Below are 24,666 nucleotides of genomic sequence, written 5' to 3'. Positions count from 1 at the left end.
GACATATCCTCCAAGGAATAGATAATAAGCTGACAAACAGAGCCAGTGTCCTACGTCATTCTTATACAATTTACTACAAGTACACTGTATGAACATTTCTTCATGTTATAAATAAATCTCCTCTACAAATTACTGCTTATCAAATATTTCATGGAAATTGTGAAGAATCCATTTGTTCTATCTCACCACACAAATTTTAACACATTTTTACACTGGTTGATTACGAAAACATTTTTCCTTAGAGAGAAGTACAAGTCCACTACAGTGAATAGACAGTTTATTACCAACAACATTAGCAACTGGGTGACATTGTTCTACAAACACAAAATGAGTTTCTCTGGAAGAAAAGGGTTACTGTGTGTGGGTCAAATATGATGCACAGCAAGTTGTAATACTGATCAGATGCGTTCCCACACATTTGACCCCACACAAAACAGATACAGAACATAAAACAGACTCTACGAATATCAGAGGTCACAGCTTGTGTTTTATTCAGTGCTTTGTCTGTCTGGAAACTGGAGACCATGAACAGAGAAAATGCAACAATAACACACTTATGAGAAGGAAAGTTTTTTTAATCATCAGTACATTAAAAACTTAAATAGCTTTCATACTGAGACTCCTGTATGATTGCTGGGTGGAACACATGTTCTTACAGAAGTTATTGCTCCTCTTACCAAAATAGGGAATTTTGTGGTGATTTACAAAACAGTCCATCTCTAAAGCCTGAAAGAATGAAAAATTAAAACACAAAAATGTTCTTGTGGAAATGGTGCTCCTCACTGAACAGGGCAGGCAGGTACTATGAGTTTGTTAGATGTGGAGCGTAAGACAGATGGGTCAGCATAGGGCATGTTAACAGGCACAATTAATAGCAGAACTCATTTATAAAGGTAAGTTGCCACAAGAAATGTCTATGAACAAAAACTCTCAGTTGAGTTGCTCCGATAATCCCCAGCATTTATGAAGACATTAAAAGTACAAATAAGGAATTCCCACTATTTGTGAGTGAGGAATGAGTCAACATAGTTTTTTAAAGACAACATGAGAAACACTATTAATGTTCTTCAGGGCTAATCTAACACAGAGACTGAAGCAAAATTCTATTACAAATAAAAGAAACTTTAGGTACCATAAGTCAATCTAATCTAACACAGTTGGGGATTTCAGTCTAACAGCCACAGATGTGGCTCCATAGGGGTTCATGTATTCACAAAAAGAGGTCGGACTTAGTGGCACTCGCTATAATTCAATGGGTTCCATAAAATGGATCCTCCATGCTCAGGACACACAACCATGAGCTGGGTTCTGAATAATGTTCCCCTGAAGCAAGGTATCAATCTCCCCTACTAGTCCTTCATAGGTACTGCAGGAGCCTGCATTGTTGTTTACATTACAGACACACAAAACTGACTCTCCATTGATGTCTTCATGAGTTGTGCACCTATCGGGTAGCAGTATGGCAGGCTGTTAAGTTTTGATGATGAAATAAATTGGACATGAGCTTTAACACCAAAGGTACGCTAGATCCCTGCACTTGTGTGGACAGCTCGGCACTGGTCCAGGCGGTGTCAAGACTCAGAGACACTTTCAGTAGCATGCTTTACAGGAAAATACCATATGCTGCAGCAAAGAAGTGCAAACAGTGAAACCTTTCGTCCACAGATTCATGTAGTTAATGTGGCAGTTTTTTTCTGGGAGTTGAGTCTTCTGCTACAGCACGAGATCGTCTGCTAGATCAGATGGATGACATGCATCATCACATAGTAGTATGTCACCACACAGTTTCGGTCTTCCGAGAAGGAGAGGGCAGGGTGTGTTCTCTCTCTCTCTCTCTTTGCAAAACCAACTGGGGTCGTATGAGCCCAAGTCAAAACTATGGAACACGAAGACAAGAGTTGAAAGACTACTACAAGTCAATCCCAATTGACATAAGAAAAAACAGCTACAAACAGGGACATGGAGAAAGGTCTATAAAATATACCATAGAGAAACAGAGGTCCAGAACTAAAAATCAAATGGCCTTTGCCATATTGCTATGATAAATAAAAAGTAAAACGTGATCAACAGCTTGCTCACTTCACTAAAATGGCCAATAACTCAAGACGGTAAACCCAAGCAGGAACGTAAATGGTTAAAAAAGGGGCATTCTGTCAGTAAATGGCGAACAGTTAAAACTTCGGCACAATGTGTAGAAAGTGGTGGGGCATGGCTAAAAAGGCCACATACATAACCTAGTTAAAATGACTTCCTCCTGGCAGGAGGGCCAAAAGGAGGTCTTCCAACCCACTGGAAGAGGCTTTATAATCTGGAGCTTATTCCTATGAAGGGAGAACCAATAGTGATGCCAAAGTGACACCACCTCCTGACAGACAGCAACACAGAGCTCACTGGAGGGAATATAGGAACTAGTGGGCTGAGGTACGAGGGCTGCAGCCTTGGCAGCAGCCTCGTTTCCTGGCGGACCAGCATGACCATGAACCCACATATACATCACAGTTGCTCCATCAAGAGTGAGCAAGTGACAGTTTTCCTGGACCAGTTGCACTAAGGGATTGGTATGTACAGTGCACTGAGCCTTTGAAGGACACTGCAAGAGTTTAAGGAGAGGACACAATGGAAAAGCCTGTTTTGGTGAATGTACTCCGTGGCCTGAAATACTGAGCAGTGTGCCAGAAGCTGATAACAAAAAACGTTGGCACCAACAACGAAGGCACACCCGACACTAAGGTCAGTCTGAGAGACATCAGCATACACGAAGGTACTATGGTGAAATTCCATATGAAGGCTGTGAAACTGAAGGCAATACAGCAAGGCTGGAATAGCGTCCTTACGAAGCGAGTGAAGGAGAAGGTGAACATGGGCTGCCACACGAAGCCAAGGTAGTGAAAGGTTCACACCCACCGGGTAAGTTGCAGGTAGTGTGAAGTTAAGCCGCCGGATCAAGTGCCGAAAGCAGACTCCAGGAGGTAACAGGGAAGAGGGGTGCGCCCCATGCTAGGGACCAAAGAAGTCATTGAAGGAGGCAGCACAGGATGGGTGGCCATGAATGGCCGGCAAACAGCATGCATATCTGCTGAGGAGAAAGTCACAGTGGTAAGCCAATGGTATTTCAGCAGCTTTGGCATACAGACTCTCAACTGGGCTAGTGTAAAAGGCACCAGTGGCCAAACAGATGCCATGATGGTGGATAGTATTGAGACTGCGTAAGAGGGACAGACGTAGAGATGCATGAACAAAGCACCCATAGCCTAGTTTCAAATGGACAAGGGACCAGTACAAACGGAGGAGGATGGTTCCATCTGCACCACAGGAAGTACCAATGAGAACACTTAGGACATTAACGGATCTCTTACAGCGGGCTGTTAGGTAAGACACATTAGAAAACAAAGAGTGTTTCCTATCAAGACGAGCCCCCGAAATTTGAAGTTTAAACGAACGGAAAGACAACAGGCCCAAGATGTAAAGATGTTGGGAAAAACCAATTGCACCACCAGAAATTCATACAAACGGTTTTGTCAGTGAAAAAACGAATGCCATTGTTGATGCTCCATGAGTAAATACGATCGAGACATCGCTGAAGACATCGCTCAATGCAACAGGTCCATGGAGAACTGCAATAGATGGCAAAATCAGCAACAAAAAGGGAGCCGACGAAGCCTGGCAGGAGACAGGCCATTATAGAGTTAATGGCAATAGCAAAAAGGACAATGCTCAGGACTAAACCCTGAGGCACACTGTTTTCCTGGATAAAGGTGTCCAACAAGGTAGAACGCACATGCATCTTGTAAACTCTGTCTTTTTAAAAGTCCTCAAAGCAACGGGGCAGGTAGCCATGGGAGACCCCCATGTAGGCTATCAGTTATCCAGCAGGAGTTGTAGGTCTTCTTCAAATTCAAAAAAAAAAAATATGGCCACAGTCTGGGATTTCCACAGAAAACCATTCATGATATGGGTGGACAAAGTGACTAGATAGTCAACTGCAGAACGGCATGCTGTACAGTGGTTAGTAAATTGCGAGGCTCAAGCCACCATACCAGCCGGGCATGAATCATATGTTCAATCACTTTGCAAACAAAGTTGGTGAGAGAGATGGGGTGGTAGCTCGAAGGAAGTTGTCGTTTGTCCTTACTGGGCTTAGGTATGGGTAAGACAATGGCTTCATGCAGTGTCTGGGTAACGTGCCCTCTGTCCAAATGCGGTTGTACATATTAACATCTATATTTACGTGATTACTCTGCTAGTCACAATGAAGTGCCTGGCAGAGGGTTCAATGAATCACCTTCAAGCTATCTCTCTACCATGCCACTCCCGACCAGCACGCGGTAAAAACGAGCACTTAGATTTTTCTGTGCAACCCTAGATTTATTTTATCATGATGATAATTTCTCCATATGTAGGTGGGTGCCAACAGAATGTTTTTGCAATCGTAGGAGAAAACTGGTGATTGAAATTTCATGAGAAGATCCCGGGTTTTAATGATTATGACTCCAATTCATGTATAATGTCTGTGGCACTATCTCCCCTATTTCGCGATAATACAAATAGAGCTGCCCTACTTTGAACTTTTTTTGGTGTCATCTGTCAATCCCATCTGATACTGATCCCACAATGCACAGCAATACTCCAGAATAAGGTGGACAAACGTGGTATAAGCAGCCTCTTTGTACACTTATTGCACTTTCTAATGTTCTGCCAACGAATCACAGTCTTTGGTTTGCTCTCCCCACAACATTATCTATGTGATCATTCCAATTCAGGTTATTTGTAATTGTAATCCCGAAGTATTTAGTTAACTTTACAGCCTTCATATTTGTATGACTTATCGCATAATCGAAATTTAGTGAATTTATTTTAATACTCATGTGAATAACTTCCCACTTTTCTTTATTCAGGAGCAATTGCCACTTTTCACAACGTACAGATATCTTATCTAAAGCATTTTGCAATTCGTTTTGGTCATCCGATGACTACACAAGATGATAAATAACAACATCATCTGCAAACGATATAAGAGTGATACTCCGATTGTCTCCTATGTCGTAAACATACACATATCAAAAAAGTTTTTCATCACCCCGATTCCCAGAACTCGGGAAGATAAACGTTGACTGTGGATATTGTATCACAGACACAGTCCCTTTGACTGTTCAGAGATGTCATTAGACTCACCCAAAGATGTAAACAACCGTGCATGAGCAGCACCTATTAGACGGAGGGGGTCCGACAGACGATCAGTTCCAGCCATTCCACCAGCAACGAGGTACATGGCTCATGTTGTCTGTAGTTCAACTGTGCCTAGACGATCAATACCACAGTTCGATCGCATCCACATTGTTACTTTGTGTCAGGAAGGGCTCTCAACAAGGGAAGTGTTCAGGCGTCTCAAAGTGAACCAAAGTGGTGATGTTTGGACATGGAGGAGATAGAGAGAGACAGGAACTGTCAATGACATGCCTCGCTCAGGCTGCCCAAAGGCTACTACTGCAGTGGATGACCGCTACCCATGGATTATGGCTCAGAGGAACCCTGACAGCAATGCCACCATGTGGAATAATGCTTTTTGTGCAGCCACAGGATGTCGTGTTATTACTCAAATTGTGCGCAATTGTGCAGCCACAGTATGTCGTGTTATTACTCAAATTGTGCGCAAGAGGCTGCACGATGCGCAACTTCACACCCGTCATCCATGGCAAGGTCCATCTTTGCAACCACAACACCATGCAGCGCGGTACAGATGGGCACAACAACATGCCGAATGGACCGCTCAGGACTGGCATCAAGTTCTCTTCACTGATGAGTGTCATCACGTTCTCTTCACTGATGAGTGTCGCATATGCCTTCAACCAGACAATCGTCGGAGATGTGTTTGGAGGCAACCCGGTCAGGCTGAATGCCTTAGACACACTGTCTAGCAAATGCAGCAAGGTAGATGTTCCCTGATGTTTTGGGGTGGCATTATGTGGGGCTGACGTACACCGCTAGTGGTCATGGAAAGGGCATTAAGGGCTGTATGATATGTGAATGCCATCCTCCGACCAATAGTGCAACCATATTGGTAGCATATTGGTGAGGCATTAGTCTTCAAGGATGACAATTTGCGCCCCTATCATGAACATCTTGTGAATGACTTCCTTCAGGATAACAATATCGCTCAACTAGTGTGGCCAGCATGTTCTCCAGACATGAACCCTATTGAACATACCTGTGATAGATTGAAAAGGGCTGTTTATGGATGACGTAACCCACCAACCACTCTGAGGGATCTACGCCGAATCGCTGTTGAGGAGTGGGACAATCTGGATCAACAGTTCCTTGATCAACTTGTGGATAGTATGCCACGATGAATACAGGCATGCATCAGTGCAAGAGGACGTGCTGCTGAATATTAGAGGTACCAATGTGTACAGGAATCTGGACCACCACCTCTGAAGGTATCACTGTATGGTGGTACAACATGCAATGTGTGGTTTTCATGAGCAATAAGAAGGGCGGAAATGATGTTTATGTTGATCACTATTCCAATTTTCTGTACATGTTCTAGAATTCTCTGAACTGAAGTGATGCATAACCTTCTTTTTTTATGTGTGTAGATCACGAACAATAGAGGGCCTTAAGCAGAAAGTGCTTGCCTGCAAGAGAAAGGTGTTACAACAGCTGAATGTTAACAGCGTCTGATCCTGCGGCAGAGGATCGGAATGAACTGAGAGCATGATCTCGCTCCTCATAGTGAAGGTGGCATTGTAGCACAGACGATTCTAAGCAAAGAGAAGATTATCACTCGAGCTTCCTCTGCTCATTTCCAATGGAGGAAGACAGGGTGACATTGGAAAGAGCTCGAAATTTCTGCAAAATGGTGGCCCAAGGTGTTGGAGATAGCAGTAGGGCCCACGATGACATGGTCTACTACTGTCAGGCTGGAAACTGGGGAATGAATCTTGGTTCCAGAGAGTCGTCAGAGGTTGGCCCACATGACAGAGGAGTGGGTGGAACTGTTGAAAGAACTAGTGAATGGAATCCAGCTAGCTTTTTTGCTATCCTGAAGAACACGATGACACTGTGCACACATCTGTTTATAATGAATGTGGTTTGCCATCGTAGGATGATTGTTAAAAATGTGGAGAGCTCGCCTCCACATATGAATTGCATTGCAGCATGCCTCAGTCCACCAAGGGACTGGGACACAGCTTGATAATGAGGAAGAGTGAGGATTGGAACATTCTGTGGCAGTAAGGATAATGTTTGTAAGACATTCCACCAGATCATCACAAATTGGGAAATCTTGTTCTTTGAAGGTCAACAGGGAGGAGTAAAGCCACCAGTTGGCATTAGTAAGCTGCTATTTGGATGTGCACGAAGGTGGCGTAGGAGTCAGCAAACAGATAGCACATTGCAAATGATCGCTCTAGAACCCCAAAGGGGATGGTACACATTAAAATGACTGAGCAGCAGAAATGGGTGAGGTAGCTGCCCAATAAAATTGAGTAAGTCTGCCCTGGTGACATCATGTAACTGAGGGATATTAATAGTACAAAGGTCAGATAAGGAAGGAAAAGGCGAACTGCAACAGCTTGAAGATGAGTATTCAGGGAGATGGGTTGACTATGAACGTCATCCCGTATGAACAGCATGAGATGGAATGCTGACCTCAGGGGGAAGGTCAAACCAGACCAGGAAGAAATGTGAATGCTCAAAGCAGTAGTGAGAACACAATTTTGTTTTGTGAAGACAGAGAACAAGTGGACGCTGTAATTCTAAAATAGCCGTAAATCCTCTTTGTTGGCTCGAAGGCCGCAAATGTTCCATTGAAGGAGAGTCATGGCGAGGAAAACACGAAGGGGTGTCACCTTGGCAGCTGCCTAGTGCCAGCCTTTGAAAACTCACTTCTACAGGGTACAGAGGCAGGAAGATCGTGTTCCATCAGGTCTACAGAAGCATCGGCTTTCTTGTGCTATTGGTTTGCAGAGCCTAATGCAAAAAAATGGTTGGTGGTGCGTACCAGCAACATGGAGGCCGCGCGGGTAAAAGTGTCATGTGGTGACACTGTCAAAGAGGATCTTTGAGTCAGTGAAGGAGAAGACTGTTTGCCTTTGGGACTACTTCAAGCATTTCCAGTTATCAGAGGAAGAATCGGGTGTTTGTCGGCTGGAGGGATGTAGGAAGCCTTCACAGGAGTATTACTCCTGTCTTTCTGGCCAGCCAGTTACGTAGCTGGTAACTTCGCCCCTTGAGCTGAGAGTTTGATGGAAGTTGAATTTGAAGTCACATGTCTGTGTCGCCACATCCTTCATCGAGCGAGATGTAGCAAGAAAGTACTATAAGTTTCAGATGGTAGAATGCAAGGTTTGTGACTAGTCAATAACTTGCGAGTGATCGGGTAAGGAACTTTTTCTTTTACCCCGATCTCCTGGACAGCCCACTCATTGAGATACATGGGACAATCCTGAGAGGAGGTGGCACGGCTGTCACCGCAGTTGATACAGTGGGGAGGAGGCAGCAGAAATTGCCCTCATGCGCATCCCTACCACATGTTACACATTTGGCTGGGTGTCGACAAGACATTGGAGTGTGGTTGAAACGATGACACTGGTCGCATCAGGGTTGGAATGTACAATCAGACTGTGGTAATTTCATAGCTTGATTAGAACTAAGATGGAAGCACCACTATCACAAGTGAGAAAAAGAGTACATGGGGGCTCTAGGGATTCATCTACTTTATTCATCAGCCAATGGACTGCAATGACACCTGATCAGAGAGGTATGTTTGAATTTCTGCCTCAATCAGACCATTAAGCAGCCTAGTGTAAATAACACCACGTGAAGAATTCAGAGTTCTATGGGCCTCGACACGAATGGGATAGCCATAGAGAAGTGAAGCAGCAAGCAGTTGTTGTGCTTGAGAATTAGAATTAGTCTCCAGAAGCAAAGTGCCATTCTGCAAACGAGAGCAGGATTTAACAGGGCTGGCAATAGCATCAATACCTTTCTGAATAATAAACAGATTTGCCGTTGCAAAGGACTGACCATTTTCAGTATGTGAAACCATGAGGAACTGTGGTGCAGCTGGAAGGGTCTTTGTATCGTTAACCTCATTGTGTTTACATTTTGTAGCCGTTGATTGTGAAGATGATTGGCTCATTACGAGAAAATCCCCAAAGATTGCCAGTGTCTCAGATGGCATGCTCCTTCCAACTGGGGATCCCATTTACAAGGGAGAGCACCCGTCTTACGTGGCTGTTCACATCTCACTTCACACCTCCAAAACACCTGACAGTTGGACCAATCAGCAATTTGGGAAGCTAGTAGCTCAAGTAATCTCACCTCCCTGGGCGAACCCCACCTGTCAATCCGGCGCTTGGAATTATGCATTACCCTGTCACCTGTTGCGCATCAGACTCATGGGTTGGCCTTCAGGAGCACACAGGGAAGATGAAGACAGAGGAACCTCAAACGCTGAAGCTGAAGAAGGATAGGAGAAAAACAAAGAAAGGAAAAGGAAACAGAAAGCAGTGGTGAGATTATTCTTATGTCAGCAATGGACAATGCAGAACATTCCCAAGAGCACCCCAATTCTGTTCCCCAAGGGAGGGGAAAAATAACAGCAAGAGGAAACACATACAGCACAGAAGGGAAAAGATGCTGCAAAGGCTGGGGTCCTGTGGTAGCCAAGCACAAACCCACCTAAGAGTGGCGAGCCCCTGGGGGAAGAGGGCAGCTTGCAGGATGTAGTGGCCACTCCCAGCGTCGATCAGTGGAGTGCCACTGGTGGAGATGTGGTGGCGCAAGACCAAGGCTGTGGCTGCCAGTGACGGTGAAAGAGTGGCGGCATGGTACACAATGGCCTCCGAGTGTCACGTCACAAGCTCGGCTCTGAGACAACACCCCACCATACTGGCAGTCGGGGTGGGCAGTGGCAACGCAGTGTGGTTGGGGCAGGCTTAGTTGGGTGAGCTGGGGTGCAGATTGTTGGGTGGAAGGGGGGGAGTGGTGGGAATGCAGCCTGATGGAGCCACAGTAGTGAGCTGGTGCTCAGGTAGATCATGCACAGTGAGCAGCACCCAGTGCCACAGCTCGCCAGCTGGGAGATGTAGGCACGTCGGCTGCTGCCTCTTTGTGGAATGGGTCACGCATTGTGGAGGAAGCATGTGCCGATATCGTGGGGGTGGTGGCAGGTGCCTCGCTGTCTGAAGACATGGTTTTGTCACCTCACACCAGAGGATGGGTCCGGTGGTGGGAGTGAGGTGGCAGGTGTCTTAGGCAGCTCTGCTGGGGCAGATGGTGGTGTCAACAGCAGGGAAGCCTCCACTCTAGGGTCCCAAGTGCTGCACATCAGGTTGGCGCCATCAATCAGGTACTTCACCACCTCCGGTAACGTGAGGAGCTTGCAGTCGTACATGGCCCAACTCCTCTGACAGACAGAGCGCTCCATGAAAAAGAACCACTGGGGCTGCCAGGGACCTCCAATGCTCACTGCATTTCCAACAGGGGCAGTTTTTCAACACACAAAACCTGCCAGACTGTGGTACGCCTGCGATGATGTGAAGCACCTCTGTAGGGCTCGATCTGCGAAACTTAAAGGCTGAAGTGCATGGAGTCACTGGTAGTTGAGGAGCCTAAAAGTTTTGTCTCTGTGGAAGCAAACAACAGCCGGGATTGCAGGAACTGAAATGCAGCAGGTGGATTGCGGTGGTGTTCAGCCGGGTGATGGGACAGGAGCGTGTGTCGGGACTGTGATGATCCGCGTGAGCTGATGCAGTGGCTGAGAAAAGCATGAAACCCAGTTTTATGCACTTGTAGATTGGTAGGGTGGGGGTGTAAGGGAGGGGTGGTTGATTACTGGCCGAGGGCAAACTCTAAGGTAGCGGTAAGATCAGATTCACCCTGCAACATAATGCTTCACTCCCTGTGTCAGTGCTGGAATGGTGGAGTAGTGTGTTGCACAACAAACGTGTGCTGGTGTGGCAAGCACTAGATGGATGGTGGGGAAATATGATGTCAGCAGCCATTAGATGCAAGTGGCCGCAGTGTGGAGCTCGGGCTGTTGGAGGGGGAGGGAGTGGGGATGCGTGGGGAATCAGTTTACACAGTTTTTTTTTTTTTAAAAAAAAAAAAAAAACACTGTTAATGTTCTTCAAGTACGGTAAATGAAGCTAAGCTAACATTGCGATCAAGGGAATATGCAAATAGTAAAATGATCTTGTCCGACAGATCAACTTCGCCCATGGTACCTCAAGTTTGTTTGTTTGTACTTTTCTGTGATCAAACACAGAGACTAAGGCAAATACAAGATACAAATAAATGGATTTGAGATACTGTAGGTAAAGCTAATCTACCAGAGTTGCGATTTCAGTCTTCTAACGACTGTGTGCGTGGTGCTGCACTGGTTTGCATACAGTTCAGAACAAGAGGTCTTATCTTACCATACTCGTTATAATTTAATGGGCCACCTGAAGCAGATACTCCACACTTATGACATGAGAAATAAATGCTCACAATGTTGTCTTTTGTTGGGTGATGCATAATCCGCTACAGCGCAGTAGTAGTGAATCGCCACACACTCTCTCATTGAAGTATCAGTCATGTAGTTGATAACCACGGGTTAACACCAAAATGATTGATTGCAATGCTCACAAAAGAAAGAGTGTCTCTGGACACTTTAAAGAGATTTTCTAGCACTAATGTGAAGTAATTTATGGAAATTACATATGTTCATAATGTATTTAAATCTTGGGTTTATACACATCATCACTACACTTGATGATAAAAAAAGTACATGTCTAAGCCTGGTTTGAACACCAAAGTACTTTAGGAGCATGGTACTACTGAAGGTACACCTGCACAGTTTTGCAATTTGGAAACTCATTACATGGACAATTATTCATGCGGGTGGGGTTGAAACTCGTACGGTGCCAGGAAAAAGGCACCAACGGATCAGGGATCATCCCTCAAATTTTTGGACTGGAAATCAAACACCACATATTCGTTATCTAATAAAAATGTATTAAAACCCAATTTTCCTTCACAACATGTCAAGTAATTTAATCTAAAAAGTGATTAGTTTAATAGAAACATAAGACTTATAACTTTTAATAAGAATTTTGTAATCATTTCACTACTGAGGTGAAATTTTTGGTAACATCTGCAATACATTTATTACTTTTCTTATCTTTGCTTCCACCTCAAACAAATGCTCTTATATATTATATGCCTACAAGCAGCTACAAGAACAGCTAGCAATCAAAGGGGATAATAAACAAACTGGATGCTTTTTACTATGTAAGCTGTTTATTTCACTTACAAATCCGTGCAAGATGCTGTGAGACGATAGTTTGAAGCAACTCTGTGGCTGATACAGAATATTTGAGATAAATGATCATTCTTTGATTAAAAACAAATCACAATTATGTTGAATAAAATTATAAATAGAAAGCACAAAATTCCTTACACATTTTATCAGTTAAGTAAGAGAGCAAAGAAAGATTACATTCTAATTGAATTCAAGTACTGTTAGATTTGTAACACTGTAAATAATAAATAAAAAATAAACAAACATTTATCAGTATGGTCGAAATTTAAAGTACTGAGTTGTTATAATTAAAGTGCAGCTACCCACTGAGGTCCAGTGTGAACTGTAATTATCATATGGTAGCAAAATTTGGTAGATATGCTAATGTGTTAAAGCAGAACCGATTTACGCTAGAGGGGGGAGGTGGGAAGTTTCAATTTTGGCCACCAGATGAAAATAAAGCACTGTACACTGTTTGTATGATATACACACTGTCATTTGACTAGCCATTATGTGAATAAACAGTGAGACTATTGAGAAAAGAGACCGTGCACTATTAGTGAAACTCTTATGTGAATTGCAGTGGTTACAGTGCTGCATCGAGCAAGTATCACTGAAAGATTTGATGAGAGGCCCGATGTCATTAAATAGTTTAAAGATTATGATAATGAAATTCTCAAAAATGGGTTAGTTTAGTGCGGTACTTTAAAGAGGATAGCATCCTACGCTGGTGGAAGTCTCAACAAAGCTGTCTTTACTCTAGCTGACCATGCAGCCCTGAACATGAAGCCCTGAACATGAAGCCCCAGGTAGTGCAAGCACTCGGGCAGTATCATGAGAATTGTCCATCCCATGGTCAACCATACGGAAAGTTATGCAGTTTATTTTACACTGGCACCTGCACAAGATCCAGAAGGTACAGCAACTGAAACCTCAAGATCTGCAGAACATTCTGAATTTCTCACCATATGTGACTGTGTGGTGTGTATTCACAACTACCTTTCTTCTTGGTACATTCCTCTTTGCAGAGACTATACTCAGAGGGTCTGTCAGGTGTACTGTAATGTCTGTACATTATTCAAACCTCTTTGTACAGCATGTGATTCCTGTTCTGTAACAGTGCAATGGTGTGTAAACCACTGTTTTCATGAAAGATGGGGCAACACCTCATGCCGCTCACCCAGTGAAAGATCTGCTTAATGCAACCTTCCACCGATATGTTATCTCTCAAAGTTTTCCAGATACATGGCCTGCAAGATCACCTGATCTGAATCCTTGAGGCTTTTGGCTCTAGGTATATCTAAAAGAATGTGTTCACCTGGGTACGTTCAGTCTCTACTTGCTCTGAAGGTCAGTATACAGGAAATAATCATTCAGATTCTGCCACAACTACTGCGAGCAACTGCTGATCACACAGTCTTAAAGATGCATCATATTGTTGACATCTCTGTAGTTCATACTGAGCAAACTGTGCAAGCAAACGTTAATAATTAAATCTACATTGTGCCTTTCTCATTCGTTTGGCATTTTCTGCCTATGTCCCATCTGTAATATATCTCAAATGAAAATAATTCTGTCAGTTTTTCTTACATTCACAACTCCAGGTTTGCACCTGGTGGCCAAATTATTTTTTTCCATTCTAATCAGCTCCACATTAATGCACTAGAATGCCTATCAAGTTTCACAGCCACAACATTATTAAAAGGAAAGCTGCCACTCACCATATAGCAGAGATGCTGAGTCGCAGATAAAGGCAGAAATCTCAAATTCTGAGTGTCTTTTTGTTGTGCCTATGTGCGACTCAGTATATCTGCTATATGATGAGTGGCACTTACCTTTTCATAATATGTTACGTTATATCCCGGATTTTTCCATTGTATCAAGTTTCACTGCCATTAAGATAATTACAGCCCACACTGGATCTCAGCAGCTGCACTTTAATTAAAACCCTCCCGTGTATGGTGAATTATAGTCTTTGGAACACAAAATTTACACGCCTATTTTCTTGTAGTGACTGCAGTATTTCTGAAAAGTGACTTTTAAAACTATAGTGTAATCAAGAAAAAACTATTGTGACCATGGCTCCTCAATAAACCTCTTCTGCTCAATTCCATTCTGTGTATCAATCATCTTTCATTAAACATTATCACATCTTCCATCATTTTATCCTTCAGTCTTGTTTTGGTCCTCCTCCTCCTCCCCTCCTTCAGAAAAATATGCAAGGTAGGCTATTCTAGATACATTCCCTGCCCAGTGTAGCCTAATTATAAATATTAAAATGTTTATACAGTGCATGTAAGCTTTTCCCCCCTCATTTTTCAGTTCTTGGGAGTAGTTATCCATGCTATGTGGAAAAAAAATTCTTTTAATTCTTCTTTCAAATATGACAGTCCTTCCTCAACTTAGAATCTTACAAAAATACTGCAACATTCAAGGAAGTTGCAAGCTTTCCTGTTAGCAGCAGTTATGCATCAATTTCTGTATCATTTCAGTTATTTTGGCTATAAAGGATTCCTACTTGCAGCCCCTTGCGACATAATGGCTATTTTGCAATTTGTGTACATTATGTTTGAGAGATTATCTTCTGGGCTAAAGTACAACATCTGAATATGACGTGAAATGGGTGCTACTATGTGGTGTAGGAATTCATTTGAAATGTGTTTTCATGACCTATCTCAGTTTTTCCTAGGGTGTGGTTAAATAAAACAGGTGAGATGTAATCATCTGGCTGCTATCCAAAGTTCAGTCTAAATTTTTCAATCTTCCCAAAGAAGTTTTAATTTGGCACAAGTTTTCTTTTCTACATATCAGTAATAATTTATCTAAAAACAATGATGAGGCAACAGTTTGTTGCGAAAGCTTGAATTTTGTGTGTATGTTTGTGTTTGTTTGTGTGTCTATCGACGTGCCAGCGCTTTCGTTTGGTAAGTCACATCATCTTTGTTTTTAGATATTTTTTTCCCACGTGGAATGTTTCCCTCTATTATATTGATATCAGTAATAATTTAGTTAGTTTTGAGGAGATTTCAAATTGCATGATAGTATTCATTAGTGTTCGGCAATGTATGTTGTCTTATTCCTTTTTGGAACAGGTAAGAGTTGTGTTACTGGCCTGAAACACTCAGGTAGTTGCTGTCTATGGCCTAAATGTGTACACATCTGTTTCTCCAAAAGTGCCACTGCTCTTCACTATAGAAAACTATCTGGTCTCCTTTCTTTAAAAAACATGGGGGGGGAACAAGAAATGGAACAAAAACAAATGTCAAGGAGCCCTCAACAGACTTCATGTCACCCAAGAAGGCACAGATTTTACATATAAGAATATGAAAACAAAAACATGCACCAACAAAACATTTCTAAAAAAGCCTTGCTTCTGTATTGATCACTTTTGCATGTTGTTGCTTTATTAAGAAGCAAGCAAATAGCAGTTATTTGGTAGCGTAGAGGGAGGTACAATTCTTTACATATAATTATTTCATTTTGCTCTCACATCATTTTCAAATCTCAAAACAGTTTATTTAAGTCCAGCCATGTATCTCATACATAGTAGTTCCACAGTTAAAATATGATTTTTTTCTTTACATCTCCTCCCCTCGACTAATATTGCAAATCTAAGTAAACGTAATTCAGGGTTCAAGTTAATGATTGAATATAATAGAGGGAAACATTCCACGTGGGAAAAATATATCTAAAAACACAGATGATGTGACTTACCGAACGAAAGTGCTGGCAGGTCGATAGACACACAAACAAACACAAACATACACACAAAATTCAAGCTTTCGCAACAAACTGTTGCCTCATCAGGAAAGAGGGAAGGAGAGGGAAGGACGAAAGGATGTGGGTTTTAAGGGAGAGGGTAAGGAGTCATTCCAATCCCAGGAGCGGAAAGACTTACCTTAGGGGGAAAAAAGGAAAAAAGGACAGGTATACACGCACGCACGCACTGGCGCGCGCACACACACACACACACACACACACACACACACACACACACACACATATCTCCATCCGCACATACATGTATGTGCGGATGGATATGTGTGTGTGTGTGTGTGTGTGTGTGTGTGTGTGTGTGTGTGTGTGTGCGCGCCAGTGTATACCTGTCCTTTTTTCCTTTTTTCCCCCTAAGGTAAGTCTTTCCGCTCCTGGGATTGGAATGACTCCTTACCCTCTCCCTTAAAACCCACATCCTTTCGTCCTTCCCTCTCCTTCCCTCTTTCCTGATGAGGCAACAGTTTGTTACGAAAGCTTGAATTTTGTGTGTGTGTTTGTGTTTGTTTGTGTGTCTATCGACCTGCCAGCACTTTCGTTCGGTAAGTCATATCATCTGTGTTTTTAGATATAAACATAATTCAGAATTGAAATAACTAATGTTTTAGATTTCCAATTCCTTTTTCTCCTGGAGGGAAAAAATCCTCATTTTCCTACAACTTTGTTGTTTCATGATTAAGATCTGAACTCTTCATTTCCAAAAATAGGAATTGGATAATTAAGTAAGTGCATTATTCAACCTCTTATTCTTTATTGTTGGAACTACAATATCTGCTGATAATTATGGACATCTATATTCATTTGCATAATATATGCTGATTATCAACTTCTTCTTACCAAATACAATAGTAGGTACATAGTTGCTGACATATCCTGTACACAAGAGATGGAGGATAATGACAGGATCATTATTCTCATGCTCCTGTTTCCAAACATCAGTGTTTATTCGTATCTTTGCACGTGTTTTGAAATAAGCAAACGAATGTATTATACATTAAATTTTTCTTAAAATTTGTTTCAGAATTCATTACCTGGTGTACACGTAACTGCTGATAAAGCTGGATTGTCAACTTCATGAATTGCTCTTTGCACTATGGTTTCAGCCTGCACCACACAGGATACTAGAAAAAATGGAAGTAATTTCAGAATCTCGGTACAAATTTTACAAATTTCTTTATCACTCCCTAATTAGCAAAAAATAGCCTATACTCAATGATATGATATAATAATAATAATAATAATAATAATAATAATAATATACTTGACTCAAAGTTAAATTAGAATAGTAAGTTTAAATATCAGTTAAATTTGCAAATCATACAACAATAAACATAATGCAGAAGACTTCAGTTACTGTTCAGAAGAATCCCGTTCTCAAGACTGTTTTTAGATGGTCAACTCCCAATAATCAATGTAACCCACATTCTTTTAAGTTTTGAAACTGAGTATTTGAAAGCAAAAAATGTGCAGCCAAACAGAACCTTCCAAAAGTTCAAGTAGTATACCTTATGAAGAGGGGCATTTAGGATGACTTACAAGGAAAATCAGTTCCTTGTCTCCAGTTGACTATTGTGGGACAATGGTAGTTCTCTTATATTTTAATTGCCAGTGTAACTCAATTGATTAAATGAGTGAAAAGAGCCTCATCAGACATTTTATTTGAGATACTAAGATGCCAATTCTTATCATTCCAGATGACAGTAAATGACTTTCATTTCAAAAGTACAAGCTAAATTATAGTAAGAGCTAATGGAAGCTAGCCTGTTGAGCATGTGAAACCCAAGTAATCACCAGTCCACTGTTGTTTGCATTTGTCATAGAGTGACAGGGTCCAAACAAACAATCAAGGCAGATGTGTAGTCCAGTTAGTCATTTCACAACAGAAGAGACACAGTCAGTTATACACATCAGCCAGAGCACATGGAGTGAGGAAAAAAGGCAGACATGGGTACCTCTATTTTAACAATTGAGCAGCATGTATTTAAAAATGGTGACTAGAAATGCTGAAGGTAAGATATCTTCCCTTCATCCCAAGTATATTGATCTGCACAAACTGAGGTCCTCATAAATCAGGCAACTTTACTGGCAAACTGTTGCTCATACACTTCACAGTCCTGAAATCATAATCAATGGCTACCATCACTTACAATTCACCAGAAAGTGCATGATCTCAATTTAAGAAAACAGCCTAAAATTTTGGTTACAATCTTTCCAATTCTAAATCTGCAGAATTTTAGTTAATTGAGTGAAAGAGGTTGTATGTCTGATGAAGTGTCAGTAGCTCAAAAAAATGATTTAAGAATCCATCTTTTTGAAACCACTAATATATTCAAATTGTTTTCTTTTCATTTACTTCGAGATCCCTTGTCTGAAAATGACAGAACTGCATAGCAGAGACTACTTCCTACTGTACCAATTACTAGGGCATCTTCTCATTCCTTTCACGTATGGAGTGTAGCAAGAATGATTGTTTAAGTGCCTCTACACACACTGTGATTAGTATAAACCATAATCTTGTCCTCGTGAACCCTACGAGAGCAATATTTATGGTTTGTGTGATATTCTACTTCATATCCCGGAGCTAACCAATATTGCCAAATGTAAATTGACTCCACGTAAATTATATTTAAAGTCTCATCTTCGCAGAGACATATGAAGAAACTGTACTTTCTGAAGAAATATACCTCCTCCCTTTCCTGTTCCACTGACAAATAATGAATACATAGGAACAAGAATAACTTTTTGGAAGCCTCCATATGGAATTTTACAAACCAAAGGAAGCATTTTCTTCCACTTTTTAGTACAGTTGCCCGCTATAATTAAATATTTTTTCTATGTTAAGAGATATTCCATCCATTCCTTGAACACAATACAAGTTTCTGCCATAGCATCACTTTGAAAGAAAAAAAACCGGGAACTTCATTCCATTTTGACAATTTATGTTCTTACACCAACATGTTTGTCATGAGCAATACTTACCAAGTATGCTTTTCATTCTATCCTCTCCCTCTTTCTTTAACTGATCCTGCAATTTTTTATGCTTAGCTTCTGCTTCCTGTAACTGTTGATCTAACTCTTCCTTCTGTGATAGCAAATCATGGAGTTCACTTTCAAGATTACTTTTCTCTTTTAACACCCAGTCCACTCGCGCTGCAAGTGTCTGTAAGCAAACGTATCCATCTTCCTTCAAGCAATAGTATTACACAAAAGAGAAATACTTTAGATGAAACATGTGCAAGTTAAAACATTTTCATTTTAAATTTTATTTCGATTGTTTTAAACATTCTTATATGATTCCATATTTCATTTCAAATTGTAGTAATGTTTCCCAACTTTTAAGCATGTAATAAAACTACACATCATACATGTAAAATTACTGGATCATGCTAAAGAAAGGCAAAGGGAAGGCTGTGGGGCAGCCTCATATTATATATTTTACTAACCTCATTCTCCAATTTTGCATTTTCTTGTGCAGCCTTCAGTGCAGCTACCTGTTCGCTAGCCTCATTTGCCGACTGTACAAGGTTCTGCTCCATTTTTGATCTCTCAAACTGCATTTCCTGCAATTTTGCTTCTGCTTCTGCTTGCAGTCTCTGAGTTTGATCACTTACAGTTCTTGCATGAAGTAACTGTTTATCTACATCTGCTTTCTAAACAATGCAGAAAATGGTGTAGGTAATTTTATTTTTGATTACATTACATTTTATTAATACTTGTTCCATAGTTCATGAATACAACACTTCATAATGATGTGAAACTTGTCAGTTTAACATAAGTTTTCTTTACAGAATATAATTTTTTTTCACTTACTACTTAATATCTAAAAATTCAACTACTGAGCAGAAGGAGTTGTCATTCAGAAAGTCTTTGAATTTGTTTTTAAATATTTGTTGGTTATCTGTCAGAATTTTAATGCAATTTGATAAATGATCAAAGACTTTTGTGGCAGCATAATTCACCCCTTTCTGTACCAAAGTCAGATTTAACCCAGAATAGTGAAGATGATTCTTTCTTCTAGTGTTGTAGCTGCTGGCTTGGAATGAATGACTGCATACTAAATATCAACAGTATGTGTCTCATTCAAGACAGGGCAGAGATGGGCTCATTTATGATGGATACATGTACTTCAAGACTAGATAATGAATTAGTCCAAACTCAGACTAGAATAATGAGGTTCTGGTATGGGAAGACATCACAATGGAAGGTTACACAGAGATGTACATCTCAGCTTGTACTTCAAAGAAAACTTAGTAGCCAGAAGTAGAGACAGACTGTACCCAGCTCCATGGGCAACTTTGCAGAGGTGCAACTGCTGCAAATGTACTCTTATGTACAACAATTCCTGTTCATGTTGAACACAAGACAGTGAATTTCTTCCGAGTGAAAATTTTACCCTCTTGATCGGCTGACAAGACAGCCAGTTATTAATAATATAAAATAAGTTTGGTGTGCATTGCACAGAAATTGCAGCCTTTCAGGTGTTATAAGGCGTTTTTCCAAACTGTTACACAGCTCATTCTTAGGATTGACATCAATTAGCAACAGAGTCCTTGGAACACCAGAGAATACACCATGTCATAGCCAAGCATTCATGGAGGCTACCGTACTGCCAATTAAATGATTGAGCTTATCTATTATGGGTACTGTAAAACATGTGATTGTGTAGTAACTGAATATAATATGGTCCTTAATAGGGTGTAAGATCACCACAGATAGCAAAACATAATTTGCAATGTGATCCTATGCTGGCCACATGTTGTGTAAGGATGTGGTCATCCTACAATACATCAACCAAATACATCTGTTGTGTGTTCCATGGGATTTAAGTCAGTGGAACAAGCAGACCAGGCCATTTGCCATATATCCTCGTTTCAAGAGCTGCTCCATCCGTGCAGTTCAACGTGGTTGCACATTGTCATCCATAAAATGAACTTTGAACTGAACAGACTTCTGGAAAGATGGACATAGGAAAGGAGTAAAATGTCACAACAATACTGGGTGTACTGACTTCCAAAACTTCACATTATTGTGGCATTGTACTACTACTCCATGTGCGACACACACACACACACACACACACACACACACAGACACACACACACACACACACACAGACACACACAGACAAGTACCGTGGAGCATGTGCGAGATGTGTTGTGAAGACATACTGCAGAACGTCCACATGTACCAGTGACCATCCAGCAGTTGTCAACCCACGCACGTACTGTCAAGAACAACGTCCCCCATTTGTAATGTTCAGGATACCATCGTAAATTGTGATGACTTCAATGCAATTATTGCCTCCGAATATTTCGTTTCTGTTCATCTTACTGTGTATTTCTTTCAGTTGCCTTCTATACTATACTGTAGCTTGTCTTTCAATGGACCAGTATGGTCCAAGTTTCACCACATTGACACATCATGCAAAAGTTACTTTTGTCCTGAAGTTTAGTGCACCACTGTAGTTTTGAGTCTTTTCAAGCTCATCTTCACTGTTGTTGTATAGCACATGCTGGATACTCCCAGAGTTATTTATGGTGATACTAAGTGCTCAGAGTGAATAATGATTAATCTGCTGGCCAAAAAGCAATAAAAATTGGAGTTGCCACTGGATATTAACAATACTACAAGGAAGAAAAATTTTATTTTTGTTGTTGAGAAATATAAGCAGCAGATCCAAGACAGACAATAAAATCTTTTAATAGTGAAGTGGAACGAGATGAATGTAGGCTGGAACCAATGCGAGGGAACTGAGTTAGCAATAATGTAAAATTTATTATAGTTTAGTAAAGAAATGAAAAGGAAAAAAAATCTTTGAAACCTGTCACATGGAAAGTAATATACTTGTGAATCAAGTTGACTAATAATGTTGCAACTTATGAAAGTATGTTACCTGTTAACAAATTACATCTTATCATCATGTAATGGAAAAGATATGTTTTCTTACCGCAAATCAGTTGCAGATGTGTTAATGAAGCCAACACTGGGATATATACACAAAGATAAGGAATTAGTGAATCACTGGCACTGAAAATGCATCATTAATTTGAAGGTAGATTAGATGTTTGCTGTACACTGCCTTTATCCCATACCCAGCACTAGCAGACTTGGTCCAATCTCAGATGCTCATCAGTCCTTTCTTAACATAAGCCTTACTAGTTTCCTCGTTCACTTAGGCCAATTTTTGGTTTTAATTGCCTCCAGGTATCTCCAATTTCCCAAATGACCCCATCATATATTTTGAAAATAACCCAAGTTTGGCAATCATACATACTCACTCACATGATAACAAAAATTCTGATAGCAAATTTACCACATGGTACCAGTTTAATTCTAAACTATGCTTACTGCCATCTCGATACTAACTACTTCAATGAAATCCAATACTGAATAATGAAAATGGAATGGAGATTATCAGTTAAGTGAATAACAGTACGTGGCACAGGAAAGGAGAATATATGAAAGGATGAAGTACACACCGACAAAGAGAACGGAGGTTATATGTTTAGTGAAAGATTACTGCAGCTCTTCAGGAAAGGATCTATCGATTTAAAAATACAGTACACCTAGAGACATGACATACTGAGTGGAATAGTTAAGCCCAAGCATTCTTGCCAGGGAAAATTCACAAGGAAAGCAGGTTTATAGAAACTGAAGTGCAGCAAGGCAATAGTGAGACTATTATGAGTGTCTGCTAAAACTTCTATATCCAGGGAGCCACAGATAGTGTAGATCCTGAGTGTCAACTTCTAAAGAGATGACAACTGGTTAAAAGTAACATTCTGTAATTTTCAGTCATTAAGAGCCAGCACTGATGACATCTAATACCACAGCAGTGCATATTATCCCATACTGAACTGTTCTTTAGTAATACCCTGTTTATGAAACTCAATTTCTTTACAGAGATGAATGTGTGATGACTAAGATTTAGATTACTGTGTTCCAACACTCAGCCTGGTACTGAAAGTAAAATTTCTTCCCTCACCACCTAACCAAATATTTTGATTCATTCTATGTTAAATATGTATCTTAAATAAATATAAACCAAATTAACACACAGTCCTTGAATGTTCCACACTTGGTACATAGATCTCCCTCAACTAATCACATCACTATAATTTTTTTTATTAAAACTGAAATTATATGACAGTAAAAGATTAGAAGTAATAATACATTATTACAGTAGGCAAGATATTTACAGAAGTTGATACGATCACATTTGGATAATGTTCCTTACATGTTCCAGTAGTTATTTAAATTTTACAGGTAAGCCACAATACTTTTTTGTGTCTGTTCATTCACATTTAAAGATGACAAATATTAAATAAGCTGAAAAATTCCTAATCTTGGTCACATTTTGACTTATTTAAACATTTACCAGTTTCAATTTTACAAGCATCATTACATGTTTAAAAGACCAGTATCATGCAAGAAACATGTCAATTTACAACTACATTTCCTTCACATCTCTGCTCTTTTTAAAACCTGAAGGTCATAGATCTGATGCCACAAAATGTTTAAATAAATCAAAATGTGCCAAGATTATGAATCCTTCCAGTTATTTATCCATCAACACCATTCATTTCCTCCATAGGACCATGCGATCTCTTTTCACAACAAATATTTTCTGAAAGCCTTTCACTTTATTTAATTATACAGATAATGACATCCAAATGGTCAATATTTCTGTTGTGAACAGGAAATCCCCCCCTTACAAAGAATTTTATAGTAAGGTTGAAAGCAACTGTTTGAATAAGAAATTATTACCTGTCGTATTAGCTGAATATGTTCCTCTCTCAGTTTTGTGTACACCTCCTTTAATTTCTGAAACTTTTCCTCTATTGTTTTGGCCTTCTCTGTAATACAAGTAATACAATAAACAAATGAAAACGTAATTTAATCTCAACAGAGAAAATAATAAACTGATTCTGAGACAGTAAATTGTTTTACTTTCTGTTTCCTGGTATCTTGAAAAATCCTCCGTCTGCTGAAGTAGGTCATCCTTCAGCTGTTTTTCCTGAAGAAGTTCACTGTCCTGAAAAAAAAAAATAGTGAATCCCTTTACATCAATAAACAATACATTAGTTACAAAGATCATGTGAAATTTTTATCGAGCAGTACAATGCTATTGTGACTCAAGTTGTAATATATTTTTATAATTATGATAACTGAAACACACACACACACACAAACACACACACACACACACAGCCGACCACACTGTCCTGTGCTGGCCAACTATACTGTCTTGTCCCAGCCGACCACACTGCCCTTGACTGGGGTGATAGGTTGAGTTGGGTATATGGGTGAGTGGAGAAACAAGGTGAGGAATGGGAGAAAGCATTGGAGTATGTTGGCTGACTGCTTGGAGAAGATGTAGCAAGTGTACTGGAATATGGCACCAGTGAACTGCATGGAGAGTTGTGGGTAGTGCATAATGAGGTGGAGGGGAAGGCAGGACTGAGAAACAGGGCTGCAGAGAGGAGTGTGAATGTAGGCCGAGTAATGTGGAGGTCATGGGGAAGGGGTGGAGGTCCATGTGGGACAGAGGCTAGCAGAGATCGAGCCCAAGAGTATTACAAGATTAAAGACTGTCTTGCAAGGAA

The 24,666-nt window shown here is 40.6% G+C and overlaps 1 protein-coding gene across 4 annotated transcripts in view; it reads right to left on the bottom strand.

The window, feature by feature from the left end:
- The window catches only part of LOC126199365 (huntingtin-interacting protein 1), a 550,791-nt gene that overhangs the window by 32,709 nt on the left and 493,416 nt on the right, over positions 1–24,666 (bottom strand). For 3 of the 4 annotated variants that reach the window (XR_007540158.1, XR_007540160.1, XM_049936267.1), the window contains exons 10-15: positions 24,011–24,095; positions 23,828–23,916; positions 19,504–19,710; positions 19,040–19,220; positions 17,092–17,181; positions 12,299–12,346 (exon numbers count right to left, since the gene is read on the bottom strand). Coding sequence is in view for 1 of the 4 variants with exons in the window: in XM_049936267.1 (XP_049792224.1) it covers positions 12,299–12,346; positions 17,092–17,181; positions 19,040–19,220; positions 19,504–19,710; positions 23,828–23,916; positions 24,011–24,095 (700 nt within the window). In the remaining 3 variants the exon portion in view is untranslated. The remainder of the gene's footprint in view (positions 1–12,298; positions 12,347–17,091; positions 17,182–19,039; positions 19,221–19,503; positions 19,711–23,827; positions 23,917–24,010; positions 24,096–24,666) is intronic. The other variant, XR_007540159.1, reaches the window with a different exon arrangement.

Source organism: Schistocerca nitens, chromosome 1, assembly GCF_023898315.1.
Source record: "Schistocerca nitens isolate TAMUIC-IGC-003100 chromosome 1, iqSchNite1.1, whole genome shotgun sequence".
NCBI classification, from domain to species: Eukaryota; Metazoa; Arthropoda; class Insecta; order Orthoptera; family Acrididae; genus Schistocerca; species Schistocerca nitens.
Note: the sequence above shows the minus strand (reverse complement) of the source record. Positions and strands in the feature narration are given on the sequence as shown.